Genomic DNA, 27,169 nt, shown 5'->3' with positions numbered 1-27,169 from the left:
AATTGCCCCCAAAAATAAAATTGCAATTTTTTCTTTCTGCTTTGCTTAGATTCATTCGAAAACTGTGGGGTCAAAATATGCAGTGCACCCCTAGATGAATTTGTTAAGGAGTCTAGTTTTCAAAATGGTGTCATTCATGGGGGTTCTCCATAGTTTTGGCCGCTCAAGGGCTCTACAAGTGGGCAATGGGGTCTAAAACACCTTCAAGCAAAATTTATATTCTGAAAACCACCAAATGCTGCTTTCGGTTTGGGCCCCGTTGTACACACAGGACAAATAGGGACATCCCTTCATTTTCATGTGCACTACAGAAAAAAAAACCCTGTCTTTAAAATGACATATTTGCAAAAGGTGGATTATACCTACCTGATAATCGGATTTTCAGGAGTCTCCACGACAGCACCACCTGAGATCACCTCCTCCTGACAGGACAGGAACACACAGAGGTTTAAAAGCTCCCCCCTCTCCCAACTTGAGTGATTTCTAACTACCCGCCAGGGGTAAAACTTTTAACTAAAATTATTACCTATACTGTTATATTTTAATGAAAACTAAATTATATTTCTTCGGGGAGGAGGGGGGGGGGGGTGAATGTACGGGTGCTGTCATGGAGATTCTCGAAAACCCGATTATTGGGTAGGTATAATCCACCATTTCCCAGTCATCTCCACGACAGCACCACCTGAGACATAGCAACTAAATCGCCAGGGTGGGACTAAGGCTGAAAGCACCCTGTGACCAAAGGACAGATCCTTCCCCTTCATTTTATATTTGAGGGACCGGTGTTACTTTTCAGCTTCAGCAGGTCCCGGAACCTCCGTTGGAGATGATGTAAGTGGTGACCTGAGCCTCCTGTGGTCAAGAATTTTTGTCGGGGGTCGAGATACGAATTCTATTATTTGGTACCCCTGGTGTAGAATTTGGAGAATCCAGGTGCTTTTGCAGAACGAGGCCCATCTGTCTGTGAATGCCTGTGATCTCACCCCAACCTGGATGGCATCACTGTCTTTGTTTGGGGAAATCCCCCAGATGAGTGTTAACCCCTTAACGACCAGCCCATAGTATTTTTACGTCCTGCTCAAGTGGGCTTTATTCTCTGAGGACGTAAAAACATGCGTCCTGCAGAAAATAAAGCCCCGTGGGCTCTGGACGTGACAGCTCCATGCTGTTGATGCCCACAGGTAGCCGACAGCATGGAGCTGTCATCCTGGGCTGCGGGGACTCCCCCCCCGGCATTGCGATCGGCGCTATCCAATGGATAGCGCCGATCGCAATAAAGTGTAAAAAAAAGTTTAAAAGTACTTACCGGGCTTCCCCGATGTCTGCCGCGGAGAATGGGTCCTCCGGGACCCGGCGTGGCTCTTCTGTGCATGCGCGCCAGACGAATTACGTCACGCGCATGCGCAGAAGAATGGGAGCCCCGGGGAGCTTAAAATCTCCTGGTTCCCGGCTCCTGAAGGTAGCCGGGAACCAGGGAATGTCCCCGGGGACCGCGGCGAGCGGTCCCCGGACCCACGATCGCTGCTATCCAGCGGATAGCGGCGATCGCGAAAAAGTTTTAAAAAAGTAAACATACAAGTTAATTTCACCTCCCCTCATGGATCGGATCCATGAGGGGAGGTGAAAATACTCACCCCCGGTCCTCAGCGGTGTCCCGGTCTTCCGGGACCTGAGTCCCCTTCTGCGCATGCGCGCCCGATGATTGACATCGGGCGTGTGCACAGAGAGGCTCAGGACCCGGGAAATTTGCCAAGAGCAGAGGGATGTCCCTGCAAAGATGATCACTGTTATCCAATGGATAGCAGTGATCATTTAAAGTAAAAAAAAAGTGTAAAAGAGTAAAAAAAAAAGTTTAAAACGCTTACATTTCATCTCCCCTCACGGATCATATCCGTGAGGGAGGATGAAATTACGTACCTAAGGCCCCCGGATTTATCCGCGGACCTTACCACAGCTTCTGTGCACGCGCCGTCGCCAAAGCGGCAGACGCATGCGCAAAAGCTGTGGATTGCCAGGATAACTTAAAATCTCCCTGCTCCTGGCTACAAAACTTAGCCAAGAGCCTGGAGATGTCACGGGGGGGGGGGCGCGGTGAGCGGTTCCTGATCACGTGTTCGCCGTTATCCAATGGATAATGGCGATCACGTAAAAGTTTTTTAAAAAAGTTAGTTTCATCTCCCCTCACCGATGCGATCAGTGAGAAGAGATAAAACTTTTTACCGGAGGCCTCCGTATTTGCACCCCGACGCGATCCTCATCCGTGAACTTACCCGGATTCTGCGCATGCGACCGCCGGCAAAACACTGGACACATGCGCAGGAGTCGGGGAGCCCAGGAAACTTAAAATCTCCTTGCTCCCAGCGACCAATGGTCGCCGAGACCCTGGAGCAGTGACGGGTGGCCTCGTTGAGCGGTCTCCGGTCACGTAATAATAAAAAAGTAGCGATCTAACATAGGTTGCTCTCACATGACCGGATAGGAATTACGGATTCCGCATGCGTCTGATCCGCGCTAATATGCAGATCAATTGCATTGGATTACACAATTCCGCTCACATTAGTGGGTTGGAAATGCGTAATCCACTCGCAGAAAAGAGAACGCAGCAGGTTCTATTTTACCGCGGATATCCGCAACATAGAGCCCATTGTGCTCCATGGTCGCGGATATACCTGTAGCCCATACGCAACTACGTTGTATAAGGGCTGCGGGTACCCGCGTCATCGCTAAGCGACGGTGCGGGAAATACAAACAAAAAAAAGGTGTACTGCGAATGACCGCCTGTGTGAGTAGGCAGTTATGCGCAGTACATTACGCGTCCGTACGCAGGGTCACGGCCGGCTCACAGCTGTGATCCGCTGCGGGCTTCCGCAAGCGGATTCCACCTACGTCCGTGTGAGCCCAGCGTTATTCAGACCGCTACCTGTGATACGTATTTTACAAGAAGCCCCGGGAACGCTTGCCTTCCTGCAGTTCCAGGAGCAGCTTGTTCAGCGTCTTCTGTGTGAGACCGCCGCACCTCAGCAAGCTTACGAAGACTCACGGAACGCCACTTTTTACACCCCATCCCCGCCGCTGAGGTCACGAAATACCCCCCAAAAAGCATGAGAGGAGGGGGGATACCCGGTTTTCTTGCCCCATGTGCCTAACCCAACCAGCCTCCGTAATTACCCCTGTCATCGGACATAAAACGCAGTTTATATTATTACCTTTATCTAATATTTAGGGAATACCAAAAAATGGGGATGGCGGGGGTGGGGTTATTTTTAGGAAGACAATTTTTTTTCCGTATAAGTGGGCAATGGGGCCTTGAATTTATTCAGTTGTACCCTGAAATCCAGCGGGCATTCCCTCCATTATGGGCCTAGTCATGTGTCCTGTAAGTAGTTTAGGGCCACAGAGGGTATGTTTCTGAACACGGGACAAACGGGGGTATCCATGTTGGGGTGAACGTCTTCATTCCTATGTACACTGTACAATAAAAACTGTTTTTAAATTGACACAATTGCCCAAAAAATGAAAATCATAATTTTTTCCTTCTGCTTGGCTTAAATTTATTCAAAAACTGTGAAGTCAAAAAAGTCATCGTACCCCTAGATAAATTCATTAAGGGGTCTACTTTTCAAAATGGGGTCACTTGTTGGGGTTCTCCGTCGTTTTGGTCACTCAATGGCTCTACAAGTGGGCAATGGGGACTAAATCTCCTTCAAGCAAAATTTCTGTTCCGAAAGCCACCGGTTTCTCCTTTCATTTTGGGCCCCATTGTGCATCCCGACATAAGATTAGGGCCACAATGGGTATGTTTCTGAGCACAGGACAAACAGGGTTATCCATTTTGGGGTGAAAGTCTTCATTCATATATGTGCTGTACAAAAAAACTGCTTTTAAAATGACAGAATTACCAAAAAAATGAAAATCGTAATTTTTTTCCTTCGGCTTGGCTTAGATTCATTCAAAAACTGTGAAGTCAAAAAAGTCATTGTACCCCTAGATAAATTCGTTAAGGGGTCTACTTTTCAAAATGGGGTCACTTGTGGGGGTTCTCCATCGTTTTGGTCACTCAATGGCTCTACAAGTGGGCAATAGGGCCTAAATCTCCTTCAAGCAAAATTTCTGTTCCGAAAGCCACCAGTTGCTCCTTTCATTTTGGGCCCCATTGTGCATCCAGACATAATACTAGGGCCACAATGGGTATGTTTCTGAGCACGGGACAAACAGGGGTATCCATTCTGGGGTGCAAATCCTAATTTTCATGTGTACTATAGAAAAAAGTCCTGCCTTTAAAATGACATATTTGCAAAAATATGAAATTTTAGTTTTTCTCCTCTAAATTGCATTGACTCCTAAAAAAAAAAACTGTGACGTTAAAATACTCATGACACCCCTCAGTGAATACGTTAATGGGTGTAGTTTTTATAATGGGGTCATTTGTGGGGGTATCTATCATTTTGACTCCTATGAGCCTTTCCAATCTTGGCTTGGTGTAGGAAAACAAAGTGTTCCTCAAAATGCTGAAAAGTAATGTTAAATTTGTACGTCTCCTAAATGGTTAAAAAAAAACACGAAAGTTTTTCCAATGTGCGCCCAAAATAAAGTAAACGGATGGAAATATATATCTTAGCAAAAATTTCTATATTATGTTTGCACATATTTGAGATATTGCAGTTGCAAATGTGAAAAAAATGATGATTTTTTCAAAATTTTCCCAATTTTGGCGCTTTTAATAAATAAACACAAATTCTATCGGTCTTTTTTTTCCGCCTAAATGAAGTACAACATGTGGCGAAAAAACTATGTCAGAATCGCTTGGATATGCAAAATCTTTCTGGTGTTTTTCCATGTTAAAGTGACACGTGTCAGATTTGCAAAATTTGGCCTGGTCATTAAGGCGCAAACAGGCTTGGTCACTAAGGGGTTAAAGAGGAATCGCATGCCTTTGCCCCATTTGGGATATCTCCACCAGACCGTCTTGCCCTTACCCTTATAGGGCTCTGAAGGTCTTCTTTCTTTGTTGACAGTTGGACCATTTCGGCCGATGCATCGGCCAAGAAGTTTGTGGCCATCTTTACTACTGGGAGGGAGTTCAGAATTTGTTCCCTCGGTGTCTTATTGGATATGCAGAGTTCTAACTGATCCAGCCACACACTTAAGGTTCTGGCCACACAGGTGGCCGCTACGCTGGGTTTGAGCAGACTGGCTGCTGCATCCCTCCCGGTTTTTTTTCCCAAGAGGCCTTCTGCCTTTCTGTCCATAGGGTCCCTCAGCTGTGTAGCGTCTTTAAACGGTAGGGTCGTTCACTTGGCCACTTTAGCTACGGGAACATCCACCTTGCGTGTTTCCTCCCAATCTGCGCATACCTTCTCCGTAAATTGGGAGCACCTTTTAATCTTTCGTTGTGAAGGATGCTGTACTCCACTCTTTTTTTTATCAGCCTTTGGATATTTTTATGGAATGGAAAAGTGTGTGTTACGTTCGCGTGGGCAACTAAGCACCAGGCCCACACGAACGTGACCCAAAAACATGAGTTAGGGTAAAATGACCCTAAGTCAGCGAAAACGACTTGGCTCTACCTACAAGCAGAGTGATCGCCTCTAAAAGGCAGCCCCATGCTGGAACCTCGGCCCTGCTCTCCCTGAAAGGAGAACAAGGCGGAACTGACACTTTAATGCATAAATGCACTTACCACACTACCTTGCACACTATAGTAGATGGTAAAGCTGAATATAAAAGCGAGGGATTAGTTTGCACATTGGCAAATGAACTTAAGCTGCAAGGCCCCGAAAAGGTTCCAAAAAAGAAAGATGTGGGCTCACCTCACCAGCAGTAACTTTCAATGTTGCAGGAAGATCTGGGATCCAACAGGAGCTCCATCCTCAAGTAGCCGACGGCAAGCGGCCAGATTCCATATGAGCAGAAAATAGAGATGGAGGAGAGCTGCTACCGTTAAAAATTTCCTTCTTTATTGAATAAAATAAAGCATACAGCTCACAGGTGACGCTGAACGCGTTTCGGCAAAAGCCTTTGTCAACAGCTGTTGACAAAGGCTTTTGCCGAAACGCGTTCAGCGTCACCTGTGAGCTGTATGCTTTATTTTATTCAATAAAGAAGGAAATTTTTAACGGTAGCAGCTCTCCTCCATCTCTATTTTCTGCTCATACCCGAAAAGGTTCCTCATGTCTTCCAGTCCACTCTAGCAAAACACTAAACAGGCAGCACAGGACACTACACACAGCAAGCTGACCAGACACTACTCACACAGCAGACAAGACTAAAGAAATACAGCTTCCTCATTGCAGAGGGGCCGGGATATATACCTACACCCAGACCCAGGGGATTGGCTGACCTGAACAACCACACCCAGCCAGCTCAATTAACCCTCACCTGTGCAGGTGTGCTCCTGGAACCCTGTAGAAGAACAATCTCCAGCAGCACAATCTAACAGTGTGTCTAAGTCTTTTCCTCAGCCCGAAAACCTCATCCTGAATGGTGCGAGGTTGTCTGGGTTTTTCCATTTTAAGGGTAGCCCCGGCTGACTTTATAAGTTCAGAAAGGTCCTCCGGGGTAAATAGAAATTTTTTGTAATCGTCCTCATCTGAGGATTCCTCAAGGACTAGCTGTTCCTCGACATCTGAAAATATGGCACTTTTTTCAGAGTCTGAGTAAACGCCTGAGCTACCAGGTCTCCTTGAGCATTTTGACATGGACGCCGTAGGTGGCTGTATGATTTGGGATGTCAGAGCTGAGCGTACTTCCTCTCTGATCAGCTGTCTAATGTCCTCCGTAAACCCACTTGAAACTTCTTTTAGAACCATAGCTATACATAGTTTGCACAGCGGTTTGTCAAATGTGGAAGGTAATCTTTTTGCGCACTGCGCACATTTTTTTGGTCATGGTTTTGGTGGGCCATCTATTTTCTTGTGCCCCTAACAAACAACATGAAGAGGCAAGTAAAATGCACCAATATTTTATTTAACATTACATTTAATCAAGCGTCTTTATACCTAACAGGCTACTTACGACCCCCGCAATAGCAGTCGGTTCGGGACTGTCCAGTGCTGGAGTACTCTTTGATAGTACTACAGTCACCTATGGACAGAAAAGCCTCCCACTGCAAAGCTTTACTTTAGCACTCTTGTCTTCTCTCGGATTCCTTCTTTTTAAAATTTGGTGCCTTTGCTGCCTGGCCATGCCCCCTGCCCAACGCCATTGCGCAATTGTGTAGGTCACAAGGTTCTGCCCCCACCACCTAGGGGAGCTTCAGAGCGCGCGCTCCTATGCCGGCCCATGGCTCCCGTGGACCAGCAGCGCCAGGGAGAAGGCAGAAGAGAGACAACAGCCCCCACGCAAAACCCCAGGTGGGTCATTCCATGTCAGTTCAACCAACGCTCCCAGTCAACCATCTCAGATTTCAATGAAACTTTGCACAAAGATAGAACCTGACCCTAAACTAAGATATTGCACAAATGCTAGCCTTAGATAATCTTAGTATCCAATATGGATAGAGTGCTAAATAAGCCCAGTGATCACTGTAATATACCACAATCATTATGCAACACTCAATGATATTCTGACCATCTTAAGCCAAAGCTTGTGGCTTACCTGAACTCGCCATGCAATTTGTGATCACATAAGTTTCTTGAGCACAAAAAGTTGTCTCATTCCAAAAATAATTTACCTTCTCATGATTTCTAAACTAATTATACATCCATGCAAAACTTACACTTATTTTATTATTTGATTTCCACGAGTACATAGGACTTTCACAGACATTGATATTTTCCCATCTAGAAGGTCTGTCATTATAATAAATAACTATAGTTTACAAGTGACTGATTATGCACCAGCAAAGATGAAGTGAAAAATGAGCAGAAAGGAAGCACAACTGCTGGATGCCATGTCAAGCTGTAGCATGCCGGCTGATCAACAGATCCTATGAAGCAGCTTAATGACAAAACGCAAAACAAAAATTTCCCATCTAGAAGGTCTGGGAACAAAATGAAAAACATCAAATCTTGTAGAGCAAAAAATTCTCTTTCAAATAGAGCAAAAATAAAAAAAATAAAAAAATGGGAGTACATTCTGATTTTTTGCTCTGAAAAAAGGTAAAAATTTGCATAAAAATGTTTTTGGCCATTTTTGACTCATTGTATCTTAAGAGCTATGCATCCTTTTGGGTCCATAATGTGAATAATGAGAAACATTTCTATGGCGTACACATTAATAAATTCATAGCTGAGTTGGATTGCATTGATTATGAGTTATTACTGCTTAAAATATGAATTTTATTTTGCGCGATAGAATTTTTCAGCTACTTTGACATGCAATGGTGGCAGAATGATAAGAGTGGCAGTCTGAGTAGCTTAGCTGGATTCAGCACCAAAAGTTCTCCTGGTGTGTGCAGTTTCATTGCTCTAGAGTCATTGGAACTGGCTTGGCAATAGATTGAAATCGCCACTTTTTTCAGGTTGCGCGCTGAAATCACAAGACAACCCCCTAGATAAAGACCTGTAGCTTGTGAACCAAAGTACTTTGAAGCCTAATATTTTGTATATATATAAACTATATGTATATATATAAACTATATCTTCGTTTAGGGTCAGGTTCTATCTTTGTGCAAAGTTTCATTGAAATCTGAGATGGTCGACTGGGAGCGTTGGTTGAACTGACATGGAATGACCCAGGTGGGTCGCGGTGGGAGGAATCTGGCCAAGGTGAACTACCAGATGCAGCGTCCCGGGAGACTATTCTAGGGAAGGGTGGACCACCTTCCTGACCTCCGATCCCTGTGAGTGTTCCTGCTAGGATCTCCCCAGCACTTCTCTGCGATCCTGCCTCCTGGCAGGACAGGAAGACATTGAGGAAGGTGGGAGAGGGGGGAGCTTTTAAGTTTTTCCAATGTGCTTCCAAAATAAACAAAACACATGGAAATATATATATACACACACACACACACACGTAGGTTTGCACATATTTGAAATATTGCAGTTGAAAATATGGTAATTTTTTTTTTTAAATTCCAAATTTTGTAGCTTTTAATAAATCTACTTAAATTCTATCAGTCTACTTTTTCCACCTAAATAAAGTACAATATGTGGCGAAAAAACAATGTGAGAATTACTTGGATATGCAAAACCTTTACAGAGTTACATGTCATATTTCCAAAATTTGGCCTGGTCATTAAAGGGGTTGTCCCGTGCCGAAACGGGTTTTTTTTTTTTTTTTAATAGCCCCCCCGTTCGGCGCGAGACAAACCCGATGCAGGGGTTAAACAAGAAAACCGCACAGTGCTTACCTGAATCCCCGCGCTCCGGTGACTTCTTACTTACCGGTTGAAGATGGCCGCCGGGATCTTCTCCCTCGGTGGACCGCAGCTCTTCTGTGCGGTCCATTGCCGATTCCAGCCTCCTGATTGGCTGGAATCGGCACGTGACGGGGCGGAGCTACAAGGAGCTGCTCTCCGGCACGAGCGGCCCCATTCAGAAAAGAAGACGACCGGACTGCGCAAGCGCGTCTTGGCGATTAGACGCTGAAAATTAGACGGCACCATGGAGACGAGGACGCTAGCAACGGAACAGGTAAGTGAATAACTTCTGATAACTTCTGTATTGCTCATAATTAATGCACAATGTACATTACAAAGTGCATTAATATGGCCATACAGAAGTGTATAGACCCACTTGCTTTCGCGGGACAACCCCTTTAAGGCACAAACAGGCTTGGTCACTAAAGGTCCATTTACATGCAAAGATGATCAATCAAAATTCGTAAGAAACTGACAGTTTTGAGTGATCATTTTTCATTAGGTACTAATGGGCTAATTAGCCCATGAGTAGCTAACTAGCTTCATTTGCATGTATTTAGAGAGCAGCGGGTGGTCTGTTTCTCCAAATACATCACTTTTGCATACAATACTATCAGCACTACCCATGGAGAACACAACATGCTGTCCCTCTCATCAGGGACAATGGCTTTTATGCTGAGCTGAACTCAGTGATTGACAAAGTGTGCATGGTAAATGCACGATGGGCACACATTTACAGGCAACCCCTATCGCTCAAAAGCCGCAGTTTGGACGAATTTTGAGCGATAATCGTCGAGTGTAAATCAGCCTTAAGGGGTTAAACAAATTTTTAAAAAGGTGTCACCAAATAGACCAAAGGGTCGGTGATCCGGGAATTATTTTAAATGCCATATTAGAGTCAGGAAATAATTTTTTCCCGTAAATGGGGAAAAGTAGCTTCTACCTCATGCTTCCTACACAGGGTAGAACGTGATATCGGGGCATTAAACGTCGCCCTATATCACACCCGTATAGTTATCAGAAAAAAAGAAAAAAAAAAAACAATGACAGAATTACACTTTTTTTTTATCATCCCGTCTCCAAGAAAAAACTTGAATAAAAACCAATCAATAGGTAATATGTACTCCACAGTGGTACCACTAGAAACTGCAGGACGTACTGAAAAATATGGGACCGCCCATAACTAGGTCAGCAAAAAAAGAAAAGAAAGTTATGGCTGTCAAAAGATGGCACGGGAAATTATTTTTTTCCAAACATATTTTATTTTCAAAAGTAGTAAAACAAAAATAAATAAAATAAAATACAAACTTTATAAATTTGGTATAATCTCAATCACACGGACTCACAGAAAAAAAAAATTAAATGTCATTTTTGCTGCAGTGTGTACTGGCGGAATTTTTTTCTCCATTTCATGAAATAGTACCATTAAAAAATACAACTCATACCGTGAAAAAAAAAAGAGCTACGCCAGACAGAAAAAGAAGAGTTATGGGTTTTTGAAAGTGGGGAGGAGAAACCAGAAATAAAAAAAAGGGGGCAGTCCTTAAGGAGTTAAAGCAGCTCTATCATAACCGGAGCTAAGCAAACATTCCCCATATCTTAGCTTCCTGGACCCTTGTATATGTGACTCAAGCAGCACAGATTCTCCTTTCTGAAGTGGCAGTGTACATACAGACTATGGAATGTAAAAAGAAATAAAGTGCAAGCCGAAAACCAAAACTGTATTTAAAAAGTTCAGATTGTTTCAAAGATCAAGTGTTACTTGCTCTTTATATAATGCCATGTAATTTGTATTTTTCTCCTTTATGTCCAGTGTTCTATGACCCCCAAACAAAAGGTTATATAAGTGGTTTCTTTTCAGTGCTTCAGCCTCCATGAATGATAACCGTATGACCTAAAGAAATCAGGAACTGACAAACCAGATAAACGACTTGAGGAGCAGCAACAAATATAAAATCATTTCTAATCTTTCTGGAAAGAGACAAGATCACGGTCCTCTTTAAAAGCATTACGAGACTGGAAAACACTGTGCTATGTGTAAATTCAAGGTCAAAGACACCTTTGTTGAAAGAGTCAGTTCTGAGTAACTGGAGCAAAAACATTGTATTCATGGTAACCATGTATGTCACAAAACACACTTCTCAGACAAAAGCATACAATAGGACAATCACAAAGGGAAACAAGTGAAATAAGTAGCATGGTTCTCGTGAGGGATCATCACGGCCACCCTTGCAGCAGGCATGAAGAAAGAACAGGAGCCATGCAGGATGTTGTGGCAATGCCTAATAGACATGCACTTCCCATCATCCAGGTTAGTAACCGTACAACTTGCGGGTGTTAAGGCTTTTAAAGCTGTTGTAAAACTTTCACTGTTAGCAAACACACCATGATAGGGAACACATGCCACGAAAAGGCAAAGAAGCAGCACAGAGTCAGTACGCAAATGGTTAAAGAAAATAAATGAAAGAAAACAAAAATAACAAAAACTAAATGGCCAGGGTCCCAAAGCATGGACAGTTCTACCTACCCGTACTGATCAGGTTGATGCATCAGAGGAACCTGAGAGTTGCCATAGTTGGGATGCTGTGAGGAAAACATGGGGCGTCCGCCAGCCCCAGACTGGCTGGGATAAGCAGGCGACCTAATGTATGGTGGCCTAAAGCAGGACAAAAGAACAGGCTACTTTGGATATGCACTTTAATCAACTCAGCCAATTAACATCTACCAGCAAAAATATCCAAGTGAACAATCAGACAAAGTAACATTTTATAATAGAATGAAAACTTCACAGGGAAGGCTAACAAACTTTAAAAAGAAACTTCAGAGTGTATGGGATTCCTACGTTGCGTGGATATAGAAATCGTGGCTATATGTTTTATACTTCTCTCCAGTAGGGCTGTCCAAATTTATATGACCAATAACTCATTAATGAATAGTAACATTTTAAATCCTATGTAACAAGAATTCATAGTATTTTAGGGTTTAGAAAGAAAAGATTGGCTCGGTCCACCAGAATGGGAAGGTATAGTACGGAGAAGTCAAAAATTGCATGGTAATCAGAGAGTTTATCACTAGGACAGGACATCTGTAACACTCATTATAGGGCAATGCTAAAGGATGCAACCACCACCACTGCTCAGCTGTAAGAAGAGCATGTGGTAGTGAGCATGATGCCCAGGCCAATGAGCCCTTTAAGTGCTGTTGACTGGTAAATAGTCAACTCTATTAGCATGCTAACAAGCAGCAGGATTAGTGTGACAGAATGTCGCATCACGACCACAAAAAAATTATGCAATTCCTTTTTGATGGTTTTGCTGATGCATACAGCATTTGTGGCACCTATTTTTTCAGACTTTCCTTTTAATTCACTAGTCAATGCGATTTTTGTGTCCCAGAAAAGTTTATTTATTCCTGTTAGTTTATTGTAAAATACAATGGAAAATAAATTTCATTTTGAAAAAAGTTTGCTTTTGTGGTCAGGATATCGCTAATTAGCAATATATCATTTTGAAATTCAAATGTTTCAAGAACATACACAGTGAGAAAAGAAGTTACTGTACTTTTTATTCTAGGAGATGCACTTTTCTTCCCTCCAAAGTGGGGGGAAAAAAGTCGCTGCATCTTACAAAGTGAATGTGCCGAAATTCGTAACGATCGCCATTTTTTATGCATGACCACGATTGAGTTAGCGCGATTACGCATTAAACTCACGATCGCACAAACAAATGTGCGATTAGTTAAGAGTTTTCTCTCCTCCCCACTGCTGCCCATATGTACCGCTGATTTGTGCTGAGTGGGCAGGAACTGCTGCTGCTCCCTGCCTCCACCAAACAGCTTCTTCCCTCCACCGTACAGCCACTGTGACACAGAGCTCCCGTTTTTCAGACTCAGCTGCTTCTTCTGTTCAGTCGCCCGTCACTTTCATGTCCCAGCCTCTAGATGTAATCGCACATCATTCCCGTTGTATTGTGCTTGATAGCGGCGCTCAAACTGCTGTATGTCTTCGTGGAACCTTTCTCCTTGTTCCTTGGAATATATTCCCATGTTCTGCTTGAATTAATGTAGATGAGAATCCAGGATATGAACCTTGAGTGACATTCTGCAGCCCACAGCGTGGTATTAAGGCCTCAATCTTTCCACCAACTCCACATATTTGTCTGCTTTGGGATTCCCCAAGAACCCCTGAACCATGGCAGCAAAACTGTTACAAGCTGCTTCCTGTACTTCTGTGAGCGTGTCAGGAAATTTTGGACATTCTATGATCCTCTTGATTTGTGGTCCCACAAAGATGCCAGCTTTTACATTGGCCTCAAACTTTTTTCGAAATGAAAGTTATTTTCCATTATATTTTACAAGAAGTTACCAGGAGCAAATAAACTTTTCTTAGACACAAAAATCGTGTTGCCTAGTGTTATATGTACAGTGGCCAATTCTAGTCAGTGTAATAATTCTTCCATAAAAGATACACCTTTTTAATTAAAAGCATGGCCTAGGTGTGGTAATTTTTAAGCTTTTGTGGACAGTCGTTTTGAGTTACTTTGGCGGTAGTTTTTCCCCATTTTATTAATTTCAGGCAAATATGTGATCTAGCCATGAAGGATAGAACAGTGTGTTGCTGTTTAAAAAATATTCAGCAAAGCCAAAAAGCCAATATGGTTTTTAATCGGCATTTTTTCAACAGTTTTTTCTTCTTCTTCTTCTTCAAAACTCCCATTTACAACATGTTGACAATTGGACATTGTATTGACTGCAGTGGTAAAAATACCCGGAAGATCAACAAAATGGAGCTTCGACTTATCCTTGTTAGACAGCCAACACTAAAAAGGGGTCAGTGGTCGCATTAGCTGCAAACACTATTAGTTATGGAATGTGTTATCAACTTAACACATCTGGGGCATTTAGAGGGTGTGACTGAAATCATGTACTAATGTGGTGCTAAGACGACACTTTAAAGATTTAATTTTAAAGATGTAAAAAATAAAGATGACGTGGACATCAGCACTCCATGCACTTTATTGGTCAAGTAGAAAGTACACTTGACCAATGAAGTTTTGCCATTTTCTTATTTGTAGTTGGATATGGACTGATCTGTCTTGTGCAACTTTTTAATGCAGACATCGGAGCTGCTACAATTTGCTGGGTTTAAAGATTTAAGCGGAGTCTGTCAGCTAGAACACACTGTCCAATCTGCAGGCATCATGTAAAAGGGCAGGAAGAGCCGAACAGACGGATATATAGTTTTATGGGGAAGAGTCAGTAGAACTTGTATTGCATTCATTTATATCTCTATTAGAGATGAGCGAGCGTACTCGTCCGAGCTTGATGCTCGTTCGAGTATTAGGGTACTCGACATGCTCGTTACTCGAGACGAGCACCACGCGGTGTTCGAGTCACTTCCATTTTCTTCCCAGAAAATTTTGCGCCGTTTTCTGGCCAATATAAACACAGTGAAGGCATTACAACTTCCTCCTGTGAAGTTCCAGCCCTATCCCACCCCCCTGCAGTGAGTGGCTGGGGAGATCAGGTGGCACCCGAGTATATAAGCTGGGGCCGGCCGCAGCTCGCCACAGATGCATGCTGAGAGACATTAGGGAAAGTGCCGTCCTGCTGTAGCTGCTATAGGGAGAGTGTTAGGCTGTTATCTTCGTCTTCAAGAACCCTACCGGTCCTTCTTAGGGCCACATCTGACCGTGTGCAGTACTGTTGAGGCTGCTTTTAGCAATTTTGCAAATTTTTTTTTTTTGTATATCGGGCGTGCAGACCATAGCGTCCTCATTCTGCAGTCATTTTACTGAGTATAGGGGCAGTACTGGTGAGGCAGGGACAGTGGTACAGGGAAAGAGATATACTGGCTATATAGGCAGTGGGCTTTTTCAAAAAAATTGGAAAAAAAAATCTTTGGGCTGCCTGTAACCGTGTTCAGTTTACTGCGTGTCTGCTGGGGGTAGTAGTCATTCATTAATACCCAGCTAGGTGTTACTGCAGCCTTGCGCATAATTTTTTCTGGCTCCACTGTGCTTTCAATAACCACAGTCATCCTCCAACAGGGAAATCCATATACAGGCTATATAGGCAGTGGGCTTTTTCCCCCAAATTGGGAAAAAATACTGTATTTGGGCTGCCTGTGACCGTTTTCAGTTTACTGCGTGTCTGCTGGGGATAGTAGTCGCTCATTAATACCCAGCCTTGCGCATAATTTTTTCTGGCTGCACTGTGCTTTCAATAACCACAGTCATCCTCCAACAGGGAAATCCATATACAGGCTATATAGGCAGTGGGCTTTTCCCAAAAATTGAGAAAAAAATACTGTATTTGGGCTGCCTGTGACAGTCTTCAGTTTACTGCGTGTCTGCTGGGGGTAGTAGTCGCTCATTAATACCCAGCCAAGCCTGTGACCGTGTACAGTTTACTGTGTGTCTGCTGGGGGTAGTAGTCGCTCATTATTACCCAGCTAAGCGTTACAGCAGGCTTGCGAATAATTGTTTCCTGGCTCTACTGTGTCTGTTACATGAGCGCCGTAATCCCGCCAGGGGGAAAGAGTATACATATAACCGCTGCATACGGTGTCTGTCTGGTTTTTTACCTCACCATTTTAAAAAATTGAAGCAAAATACTTAAGGCCTACCACTGGCCTTTGGCCACTTGACTGGTTCTGCGCTGTGAATTCCAGTAGCTCAGTCATACGCACCTAGGTCTCACTACAGGCTTGCGCATAATTGTTTCCTGGCTCTGCTGTGCGTTCCGTAAGCGTAGTCAGCCTCCAACCACAGGCCAATAAGCGGCACATTTAATTACAGCGTTCTGTTTCTGCTCTACTCGTAATACACCATGCTGAGGGGTAGGGGTAGGCCTAGAGGACGTGGACGGGGACGAGGACGCGGAGGCCCAAGTCAGGGTGTGGGCACAGGCCGAGCTCCTCGTCCAGGTGTATCGCAGCCGACTGCTGCGGGATTAGGAGAGAGGCAAGTTTCAGGGGTCCCCAGATTCATCTCACAATTAATGGGTCCACAAGGTAGACCTTTATTAGAAACTGAGCAGTGTGAGCAGGTCCTGTTGTGGATGGCAGAAAGTGCATCCAGCAATCTATCGACCACCCAGTCTTCTACGCCGTCCACAGCTGCAACTCTGAATCCTCTGGCTGCTGCTCCTCCTTCCTCCCAGCCTCCTCACTCCATGAAAATGACACATTCTGAGGAGCAGGCAGACTCCCAGGAACTGTTCTCGGGCCCCTGCCCAGATTGGGCAGCAATGGTTCCTCTTCCACCAGAGGAGTTTGTCGTGACCGATGCCCAACCTTTGGAAAGTTCCCAGGGTCCGGGGGATGAGGCTGGGGACTTCCGGCAACTGTCTCAAGAGCTTTCAGTGGGTGAGGAGGACGATGACGATGAGACACAGTTGTCTATCACTCAGGTAGTAGTAATTGGAGTAAGTATGAGGGAGGAGCGCACAGAGGATTCTGAGGAAGAGCAGCAGGACGATGAGGTGACTGACCCCACCTGGTTTGCTACGCCTACTGAGGACAGGTCTTCAGAGGGGGAGGCAAGGGCAGCAGCAGGGCAGGTTGGAAGAGGCAGTGCGGTGGCCAGGGGTAGAGGCAGGGCCAGACCGAATAATCCACCAACTGTTTCCCAAAGCGCCCCCCTCGCGCCATGCCAACCTGCAGAGGCCGAGGTACTCAAAGGTGTGGCAGTTTTTCACTGAGAGTGCAGATGACCGACGAACTGTGGTGTGCAAGGTTTGTCGCGCCAAGATCAGCCAGGAAGCCACCACCACCAGCCTCACCACCACCAGCATGCGCAGGCATATGATGGCCAAGCACACCACAAGGTGGGACGAAGGCCGTTCACCGCCTCCGGTTTGCACCACTGCCTTTCCCCCTGTGCCCCAACCTGCCACTGAGATCCAACCCCCCTCTCAGGACACAAGCACGACCGTCTCCCGGCTTGCACCCACATCCTCACCTCCGCTGTCCTCGGCCCCATCCAGCAAGGTCTCTCAGCGCAGCGTCCAGCCGTCGCTAGCGCAACTGTTTGAGCGCAAGCACGCCGCCACGCACCCGCACGCTCAAGCGTTAAACGTGCACATAGCCAAATTGATCAGCCTGGAGATGCTGCCGTATAGGCTTGTGGAAACGGAGGCTTTCAAAAGCATGATGGCGGCGGCGGCCCCGCGCTACTCGGTTCCCAGTTGCCACTACTTTTTCCCGATGTGCCGTCCCAGCCCTGCACGACCACGTCTCCTGCAACATTGTACGCGCCCTCACCAACGCGGTTACTGGCAAGGTCCACTTAACAACGGACACGCTTCCTCCACTAAACCACCCTCCTCCTCCTCCTCCTCCTACGCAACCTCTGTCTCGCAATCAAGATGTGTCAGTAGCAGCACGTCGCCACCAGTCGGTGTCGCGCAGGGTGGCAGCACAGCGGTGGGCAAGCGTCAGCAGGCCGTGCTGAAACTACTCAGCTTAGGAGAGAAGAGGCACATGGCCCACGAACTGCTGCAGGGTCTGACAGAGCAGACCGACCGCTGGCTTGCGCCGCTGAGCCTCCAATCGGGCATGGTCGTGTGTGACAACGGCCGTAACCTGGTGGCGGCTCTGCAGCTCGGCAGCCTCACGGACGTGCCATGCCTGGCCCACGTCTTTAATTTGGTGGCTCAGCGGTTTCTGAAAAGCTACCCACGCTTGTCAGACCTGCTCGGAAAGGTGCGCCGGGTGAGCGCACATTTCCGCAAGTCCAACACGGACGCTGCCACCCTGCGGACCCTGCAACATCGGTTTAATCTGCCAGTGCACCGACTGCTGTGCGACGTGCCCACACGGTGGAACTCTACGCTCCACATGTTGGCCAGGCTCTATGAGCAGCGTAGAGCTATAGTGGAATACCAACTCCAACATGGGCGGCGTAGCGGGAGTCAGCCTCCTCAATTCTTTACAGAAGAGTGGGTCTGGTTGGCAGACATCTGCCAGGTCCTTGGAAACTTTGAGGAGTCTACCCAGATGGTGAGCGGCGATGCTGCAATCATTAGCGTCACCATTCCTCTGCTATGCCTCTTGAGAAGTTCCCTGCAAAGCATAAAGGCAGACGCTTTGCGCTCGGAAACGGAGGCGGGGGAAGACAGTATGTCGCTGGATAGTCAGAGCACCCTCATGTCTATATCTCAGCGCGTTTTGGAGGAGGAGGAGGGGGAGGAGCATGAGGAGGAGGGGGAAGAGACAGCTTGGCCCACTGGTGAGGGTACCCATGCTGCTTGCCTGTCATCCTTTTAGCGTGTATGGCCTGAGGGGGAGGAGGAGGATCCTGAAAGTGATCTTCCTAGTGAGGACAGCCATGTGTTGCGTACAGGTACCCTGGCACACATGGCGGACTTCATGTTAGGATGCCTTACTCGTGGCCCTCGCGTTACACGCATTCTGGCCACTACGGATTACTGGGTGTACACACTGCTCGACCCACGGTATAAGGAGAACCTTTCCACTCTCATACCCGAAGAGGAAAGGGGTTCGAGAGTGATGCTGTACCACAGGACCCTGGTGGACAAACTGATGGTAAAATTCCCATCCGACAGCGCTAGTGGCAGAAGGCGCAGTTCCGAGGGCCAGGTAGCAGGGGAGGCGCGAAGATCAGGCAGCATGTACAGCGCAGGCAGGGGAACACTCTCCAAGGCCTTTGCCAGCTTCATGGCTCCCCAGCAAGACTGTGTCACTGCTCCCCAGCCAAGGCTGAGTCGGCAGGAGCACTGTAAAAGGATGGTGAGGGAGTACGTAGTCAATCGCACGACCGTCCTCCGTGACGCCTCGGCTCCGTACAACTACTGGGTGTCGAAGCTGGACACGTGGCCTGAACTCGTGCTGCATGCCCTGGAGGTGCTTGCTTGCCCTGCGGCTAGCGTCTTGTCAGCGAGGGTGTTTAGTGCGGCTGGGGGAATCATCACAGATAAGCGTACCCGCCTGTCAACTGACAGTGCCGACAGGCTTACACTCATAAAGATGAACAAAGCCTTGATTTCCCCAGACTTCTCTTCTCCACCAGCGGACAGCAGCAGTACCTAAACAATATGTAGGCTGCACCCGCGGATGGAAGCATCGTTCTCTATCACCATCAAAAACGGGGACCTTTTAGCTTCATCAATCTGTGTATTATATTCATCCTCCTCCTCCTGCTCCTCCTCCTGAAACCTCACGTAATCACGCCGAACGGGCAATTTTTCTTAGGCCCACAAGGCTCAGTCATATTACTTTTGTAAACAATGTTTATACGTTTCAATTCTCATTTAAGCGTTGAAACTTGCACCTGAAACAATTTTTATTTCAACTGGGCTGCCTCCAGGCCTAGTTACAAATTAAGCCACAGTAACCAAAGCGATTAATGGGTTTCACCTGCCCTCTTGGTTGGGCATGGGCAATTTTTCTGAGGTACATTAGTACTGTTGGTACCCCAATTTTTTTGGGCCCTCGCCTACAGTGTAATCCTAGTAATTTTTATGGGCTTCGCCTGCACTCATGGTACAGCAAGGTGTGTGGGGTTGGCCTACACTTTTGCTACATAAATGTAACTGGGGCTTTGTCTATACTGCAACTACTGAAATGTGCAAGAGACTGGTATCTCCCTAAACTGCTGCAACGGGAATGTTACTGTGGCCTGTCTTGACTGCTACTACTACTGAAATGGAACTAATACTGTGCTCCCCCTATACTGCTGCTTCGGAATTGTTACTGGGGTCTGTCTTGACTGCTACTATTACTGAAATGGAACTAAGACTGTGCTCCCCCTATACTGCTGCTAGTGATATGTTACTGGGGCCTGTCTAGACTGCTACTACTACTGAAATGGAACTAATACTGTGCTCCCCCTATACTGCTGCTTCAGAATTGTTACTGGGGCCTGTCTTGACTGCTACTATTACTGAAATGGTCGGTTGGGCAGCATGTTACCCAGGAGAAGTGGCAGCGGAGTGTCATGCAGGCAGTGATTGTGCTTTGTTGGAGGTAGTGTGGTGCTTAGCTAAGGTATGCCTTGCTAATGAGGGTTTTTCAGAAGTAAAAATTGTTGGGGGGGGGGGGGGGGCGCACTCTTGCCGCTATTGTGGCTTAATAGTGGGACCTGGGAACTTGAGATGCAGCCCAACATGTAGCCCCTCGCCTGCCCTATCCGTTTCTGTGTCGTTCCCATCACTTTCTTGATTTTCCCAGATTTTCACAAATGAAAACCTTAGCGGAGCATAGGTCCCATACAAAAATGCTCGGGTCGCCCATTGACTTCAATGGAGCATAGGTCCCATACAAAAATGCTCGGGTCGCCCATTGACTTCAATGGGGTTCGTTACTTGAAACGAACCCTCGAGCATCGCGGGAAGTTCGACTCGAGTAACGAGTATGGAACATGGAGTCTGAACTGTGTTTTCACTAGTTTGTTGGCTTGAAAAAGACCTTGTTTGTAGGTCGAAACGTCGCCTCTTTTAAAACTGTGAAACAATAAAATATGCTCCTTTAATCAAGAAGCTTTTTTTCGCATCATTACATGCTGCCACATCTTTGCTATAATATTGGAATCGTGGAAGGGGCTTAGGTCCATAGCCCCGTTGCTGGCTTTGCATGAATATTTTTCGCTACAGAGAAGGAAACTTTTTGAGTTTCTCTCTGTCCCTTCCCCCCCCCCCCCCCCCCCAAGTTTTCTTTTCTGGCGGGGTCGAGTGAGTGCCGTGGTTCTTTTTTGCTAATAAACTGCGACTCGAGTAACGAGCACCCGAGCATTTTGGTGCTTGCTCATCTCTAATCTCTATACATTCTGAGCTGAACAGTCCAGTGGGCAGAGCCATCAGTGATTGACAGCCTTCCATGTATGTACAGTTAGGCCACTTGCAGACAGTCGGAAAATCCGCGGCAGGATTCCGCGCAGAATTTCCGCCCGTACACGCCTGCATAGGATTGCATTACAATAAGCAATCCTATGCAGATGGCCATGGTTTGTCCTTGCGAAATCACGCGCAGAAAACAAACCGCGGCATGCTCTATTTCTGTGCAGGGCTCGCAGAACCCCGCACAAAACAGTCACTCCCCGGACGCCGGCTCCGCGCATGCGCCGGCAGCCGGCACATGAAAGAGCCGGAGCGGGTGAGTCCCGCGCTGCTCTCTGCAGGCGCTCGGGTCGGGTCCCGCTGCAAGAATTCTCGCAGCCTGATCCGACCCAGCCGTCTGCAGGCGACCTTATACACTGCTCAGTTTAGAATGAGCAGGAATGTAAATGAAAAAAAATACAAGTTTCAATTAATCTTCCCCATAAAACTATGTATCTGTCTGCTTGGCCCCTCTGGTTCTATAATATCATACCTGCAGATTGGACAGCTTGTTCCAGCTGACAGACTCCCTTTAAGGCCTAATGCCCACGGCCGTGATGGGCTCCGCAAGCGGAATACCGCAGCGGAGCCCGTCATGATGCCCCCCCCAGGGACCCCATACTTACCTCCGGATCCGCCACCAGACGTTCCCCCATGACGCTCCGGCGCAGTAGAGCGCATGACGTGCCGGCAGTGTCACATGAGGCGCCCACCGCATCATATGACGCGTCCGGCGGTAGGAGGGGAAGCGTTTTCACGCTATCTTCCACTGTAGCACAGCGGAAGATAGCGTGACAGACGGCTTCCATTGACTGCAATGGAAGCCGTCCGCTCGTACGCCCGCGGCAAATAGAACATGCCGCGGGTGAGTACGGGTGAATTCACGGGGCGAAAGTGAGTATTGCACTATTAGGTTCAATCTGCCCGTGGGAATTATCCCTAAAGGGCATGTTTAGCTGAAAGAGAAAAATATAGGGCATTAAAACCTCCAGAAGGGTAAAATCCCTAAAAACTGCCTGGTCCTTAAGAGGTTAAAAAAACTCAGTGATGGAAAAAACATCATCCTATTCAGTTTCAATTCCATCTTTCTGCTGCAAAAATGGAACAGACCTAGAAAGCCTGAATGAAAGCTAAACGCTTGTGTGAATGAGCCCTAAACCAAGATCTTCTGAAGAAAAAGTATTTTAAATTGTCAGCATTGAAGAACTAAAATGAAGGAATCACAACAAATAAATAGGAAGTAGTCTTGGACCACATTCAACTGAAATGTAGCAGCATGAAAAAATAGCCGACTCCAAGCCTACCAATTAAACAATACCGTACATCTAGAATTGATGGAGTCCTTTTATGTTCCACAAGACAACACAAATGGATGTATTCTCTTAAGATCTAATGAAAATTATTTGCAGTGACATAAACAAGTGTTGATAAACAAGGACCTAAGTATTGCTGTAAGCAAACTTGTAGGAGACTGCTATGGCCACCAGTGACACAAATGACTTCAGCTCCTGCAGCCAGAAGAAACCACCATTAATCTGCAGTCTTTTATGTGCGCAGGTTACACATGTGGGTGTAGCTGAAGCCGTAACATATCAAAATAATCTCAAAACCTTAAAACACATGAAGGGCAATATTGTTACAGCGCTATTTATGCAAGAGAAGCTTCAACCAGACAGTAGATTATGTCAGACCTAACAGCTACCAGAGGAGAACCATTCGTATAGTTGTTACAGTGAATCTTACTTTTTTAGATTTAGGTTATAAAACATTCTTCTAATTTGTTTTTGCCATCACATCACACCCAATAGCCTCTTCCCCACCTAATGGATATATACACAATAGACATCCTTTCTGTTTTTACCACGGTCAGGTCTAGTCTCTCACGGCAGGGAAGATGAAGGTGGTGAAGAATGCATATCTGAAAGTTAAAATTACGGTGGTAGCATGGAAGAAGTAAGTATTATGGCTGCCGGGAAAGGAACAATCTGCGCACTCTGCAGAACAAATTAGGTTGAGCTTTACGAAGTATAGTTGCATTAGAAAGACTTTAGACCCTTTCACATTTCTTGCATTTTGACATTGACAGTGTTGTCCCTAAGCTGCTCCTGTGCTGTCTTGGCTGTGTGCTAAGGGTCATTGTCTTATTGAAAGGTGAACCTTCTGCCCAGTTTGAGGTCCCTTGCGCTCTGGATCAGCTTTTCATTAAGAATACCTCTGTACTTTGCTCCATTCAACTTTCCATCAATGCTGACCAGTCTCCCTGTATCAGCTGCTGAAAAATACCCTCACATGTTGCCCCCATCATGCTTCACTGTAGGGATGGTATTAGGCAGGTAATGAGCAGTGCCTGGTTTTCCCCAGAACGCTTAGAACTAAGGCCAAAAAGTTCCAACTTTGTTTCATTAGACCAGAGAATCTTGTTCTTACAGTCTGAGTCCTTTAGGTGCTTTTTTGCAAATTCCAGGTGGTTTTCATGTGCCGTTTACTTAAAAGAGGCTTATTTCTGGCCCCTCCACCATAAAGCCCAGACTGGTAGGGTGCTGCAGTGATTGTTGATGTTCTGGAAGTTTCTCCCATCTTCATACATGTTATTTGGCACTCAGCCATAGCGACCATTGGGTTCTTGGTCACCTCTCTTACCAAGGCCCTTCCTCCCAGATAACTTAGATTGGAGGGTCATCCGGCTCTAGGAAGGGTCCTGGTTGTTCCAAACTTGTTTCATGTAAGAATTATGGGGGCTGCTGTGCTCTTACTAACTTCCAATGCAGCAGAAATGTTCTGTGCCTCCACACAATCCAATCTGAGTTCTTTCCTCCTCATACCTTGGTTTTGGCTCTGATATGCATTGTGAGCTGTGAGACCTTATATAGACAAGGGAAGGGAGGGGGGGGGGCAGGCGTCTTTAAAAATGTTTAATCAGCTGAATTTACCACAGTTGATTCTAGTAAAGGTGTAGAAACATCTCAAAGATGATCAAGTGAAATGGGCAGGCCCCAAGAGTTAAGATTTCAAGCATCATACCAAATGGTGTGAATACTTAGGTCAATGCAAAATGTTAGTTTTATATTTTTAAAAAACATACAAAGATTTCTAATATTCTGTTATCATTTTGTCATTACGGGGTACAGAGTGCAGAATGATGGGGAAAAGCTGGAATTTGTTTTATATAAATTTGCAGAAAGCCACAACATACCAAAAATGTAAAAAAAAAAATTGCAGGGTTTGAAGGCTCTCTAATGCAACTGTACATTACAGACAAATTATTTAGTATTTCTTTGAAATATGAGGTATACTTTAACATGGGTCTCGGGATCATTTACAGAATTCCCTTGCAAAATCACGCACAGTCTCTCTCTGTAATGCAATGTCGTGAGTGCGGCTCAGCCACATTAGGGCGCATACGTACTGCGTGGATTTGGCCAGTATTTTGTATCTGTGCTTTACATCAAAGCCACGACTGGATGCTAGCATGCAAAAATAATAATGAAAACATTTATACTATTTTTACATCCTCTCCTGATGAAAAATACTAAACAAATTAACACTGTGTACATGTGGCCTTAAGGCGTCATGCACACGGGGCAAATTGAGCAGTGAAATCTGCACTTGTCAACAGGTACAGGCAATTTGCTGTTCAATGTGTCCATTGATGTGTGTGGAGACTTCTCTCTCCAAGCACATCAGCGGATTTAATTTGCGGCCCCTACGTGCTAAAAATAAAAATTGCAGCATGAAGTCAATGGCAGCCGTCCCTCCCTGCAATGAGCATTGCAGAAGTGTCGCGGATCCGCGTCATCGCCTAGACGACGGCGCAGCATCCTCTGTACTGTGCATGTTCCGCATACAGAAAGAAGATGACTTCTGACAAGTACACAAGCACGGGAGGATTCCGTGCGGGATTTCCCACACAGAATCCGTGCGTGCTCATGTGCATGAGGCCTAAAGAAAGGGTTACAATAGCACACACAGTCCAGCGAGTGGCACTGTCTTCAGAAAGAAGCAGTTACCATATATATTTTTAATCTCATAAAACCCCTTTAAAATACCTTGAAATATCATTAACATAGAATATTGATTAACTTCTAAATGACCTGCATCTCAAGTGAACTATTTTATGACAGTTTACAATACAGTTTTAAATCTGGAAAAAACAAAAAATTAACGGATTAATGTTGAAACCTTGCAAAAAAAGTTGCAAATACTTACGGCAGCGGTACTTGTGATTTACTTATAGAGGCCTCTTGGTTTAGACTAATCTAAACCATAGTTCTATGGCTCCAGTTGAGGTAACCGGTTATTTACAAGACAACTGAAGACATGATGTGCTGTCATATGCAGCTCACATCCTGTAGTTGGGGGAGTAGGACACTGCAGAATGAGAAGAGGAGCAACAGTAGTCCATTACGCCAGCCCTAGTAAGAGCATCAGGAATGAGTATATGTCACGCGTGTGTTAAGCCCCAACTATAAACAAAAATATATATGAGTTGAAGCTTAGCAAAATTGTACAACGTATATGAACTAATATGGGATTTTCCAGTCCCATTATGGACTACATTACTTTTTTGCATGGCTGGTAGTAGAATAAGCAGGGTAACATTGCTTCACAATGGACATCAAATGCTCAACACTTCACCAAACATACCTATTCTGTGCAGAATTAGCTGCTGCCTGCATTACAGCCGCTGCCGCCTCCTGTGCCTTACGGTTCACGGTAGGCATTGGTGGGCCCATTCCCGGACCTCCTTGTTGCAAGTTGGGAGTCATGCTGCCCATGTTTCCAGGATACGGCCTGTTTTGTACAGCACTTCCAGCCATTCTTCCCATGTTCATGGAGCTGCTCGGTCCGTGTCCATGCATCTGGCTGTTCATATTCATGTTCATGCCTGGGCCAGGACCACTGTAGTTCGTGTTTAGTACTCCAGTATATGTTGGCGGTCTTGAGTAATTTCCTTAAATAATAAAGATAGCACAATCTTAAAATTACATGACTAGTAGAAACAGAAGAAATTACACAAGATTTCTTTAACATGGCATCAAGCGTTCCTGTTTAGTGCTGGACTGTCAAATATTCTGGATTATCAGACAGTCACCAAATGCATAGTATAATGTTCCTCTATACTTAATTCAGAAAGGAAGCTAATAAAGAGTGATCTAGGTATACTACCAAAAAAAGGAGAGAGTCTCCAAAATACGAGGCATCTGTGACAGATGTATGTAATGTATATAAAGGCAATCTTCACTACAATGTCCTTTTACAAAAGCGGATTTGTAAGCAACCCTTGAAAAGCTTCAGGCAAAATTATGGGTACTTTTATTTAATTTATTGCAGTTGAAGCAGCATCTTCCAGCCCGCAGCATGAACCCCCCGCCAGCATTTTTAGACATCAATCACTTAATCACAGTACTCAAGCACTTTGGTGAAGAGGTTAAAATTGGGAATAATAAAAATGCACAAAGCTTTTCGAGGAAAAGGGAAAAAAAAAAAAAAAAGCTTGAGGGTGTCAGTTAACCTACATTCATGTTCCTCTAAAACTTACTACTGAACTTCCCTGGGCCTGGGAGGCAGCCAGATTTCTAATCAAAGCCCTTGCTGATCTTTTTATTTATTTTATTATTTTAGGAAGGGAAAATGCACCTTGAGCTTTTTATATGCAGCATTGCTTATTATACGCTTGTGTCAAGAATCTGGCAAGAGATACCAGGTATTCTGTCCAAATAATGACAGACATCGCACTCCAATTCCCAGAGAGGTAGATTGACGCATACAGGAGATGAAAGGCTTTGCTGTCAAGTCATACAACCCAACACAATGGGAATCACAAACCATATACCTATACAACGGCCAGAATGCTGGTTGGTTTTTCTGTATTAAATCTAGTTTTATGTATCTAAAAATAAGACAAAATGACTGTATTAAAGATTATTTATAGTTATCGACCTCTCCTTCCACTAGGAGTGAACATGAAACCAACATTTATGAATCAACTGAGTTTTTATTTTCATTTTTTGAAACCGTCCAGTCGAATAAATTGTC

General features: G+C 45.3%; 1 protein-coding gene across 12 annotated transcripts in view; it reads right to left on the bottom strand.

Annotated features, from left to right (window-relative positions):
* The window catches only part of ARID1B (AT-rich interaction domain 1B), a 490,608-nt gene that overhangs the window by 119,014 nt on the left and 344,425 nt on the right, over positions 1 to 27,169 (bottom strand). For 8 of the 12 annotated variants that reach the window (XM_066596068.1, XM_066596069.1, XM_066596077.1 and 5 more), the window contains 2 exons: positions 25,778 to 26,084; positions 11,826 to 11,954 (listed from right to left, as the gene is read on the bottom strand). In XM_066596068.1, coding sequence (XP_066452165.1) covers positions 11,826 to 11,954; positions 25,778 to 26,084 — 436 coding nt within the window. The remainder of the gene's footprint in view (positions 1 to 11,825; positions 11,955 to 25,777; positions 26,085 to 27,169) is intronic. The other 4 variants (XM_066596074.1, XM_066596078.1, XM_066596070.1 and 1 more) reach the window with 1 other exon arrangement.

This window comes from Eleutherodactylus coqui, chromosome 3 (genome assembly GCF_035609145.1).
Source record: "Eleutherodactylus coqui strain aEleCoq1 chromosome 3, aEleCoq1.hap1, whole genome shotgun sequence".
In the NCBI taxonomy this organism is placed as follows: Eukaryota; Metazoa; Chordata; class Amphibia; order Anura; family Eleutherodactylidae; genus Eleutherodactylus; species Eleutherodactylus coqui.
Note: the sequence above shows the minus strand (reverse complement) of the source record. Positions and strands in the feature narration are given on the sequence as shown.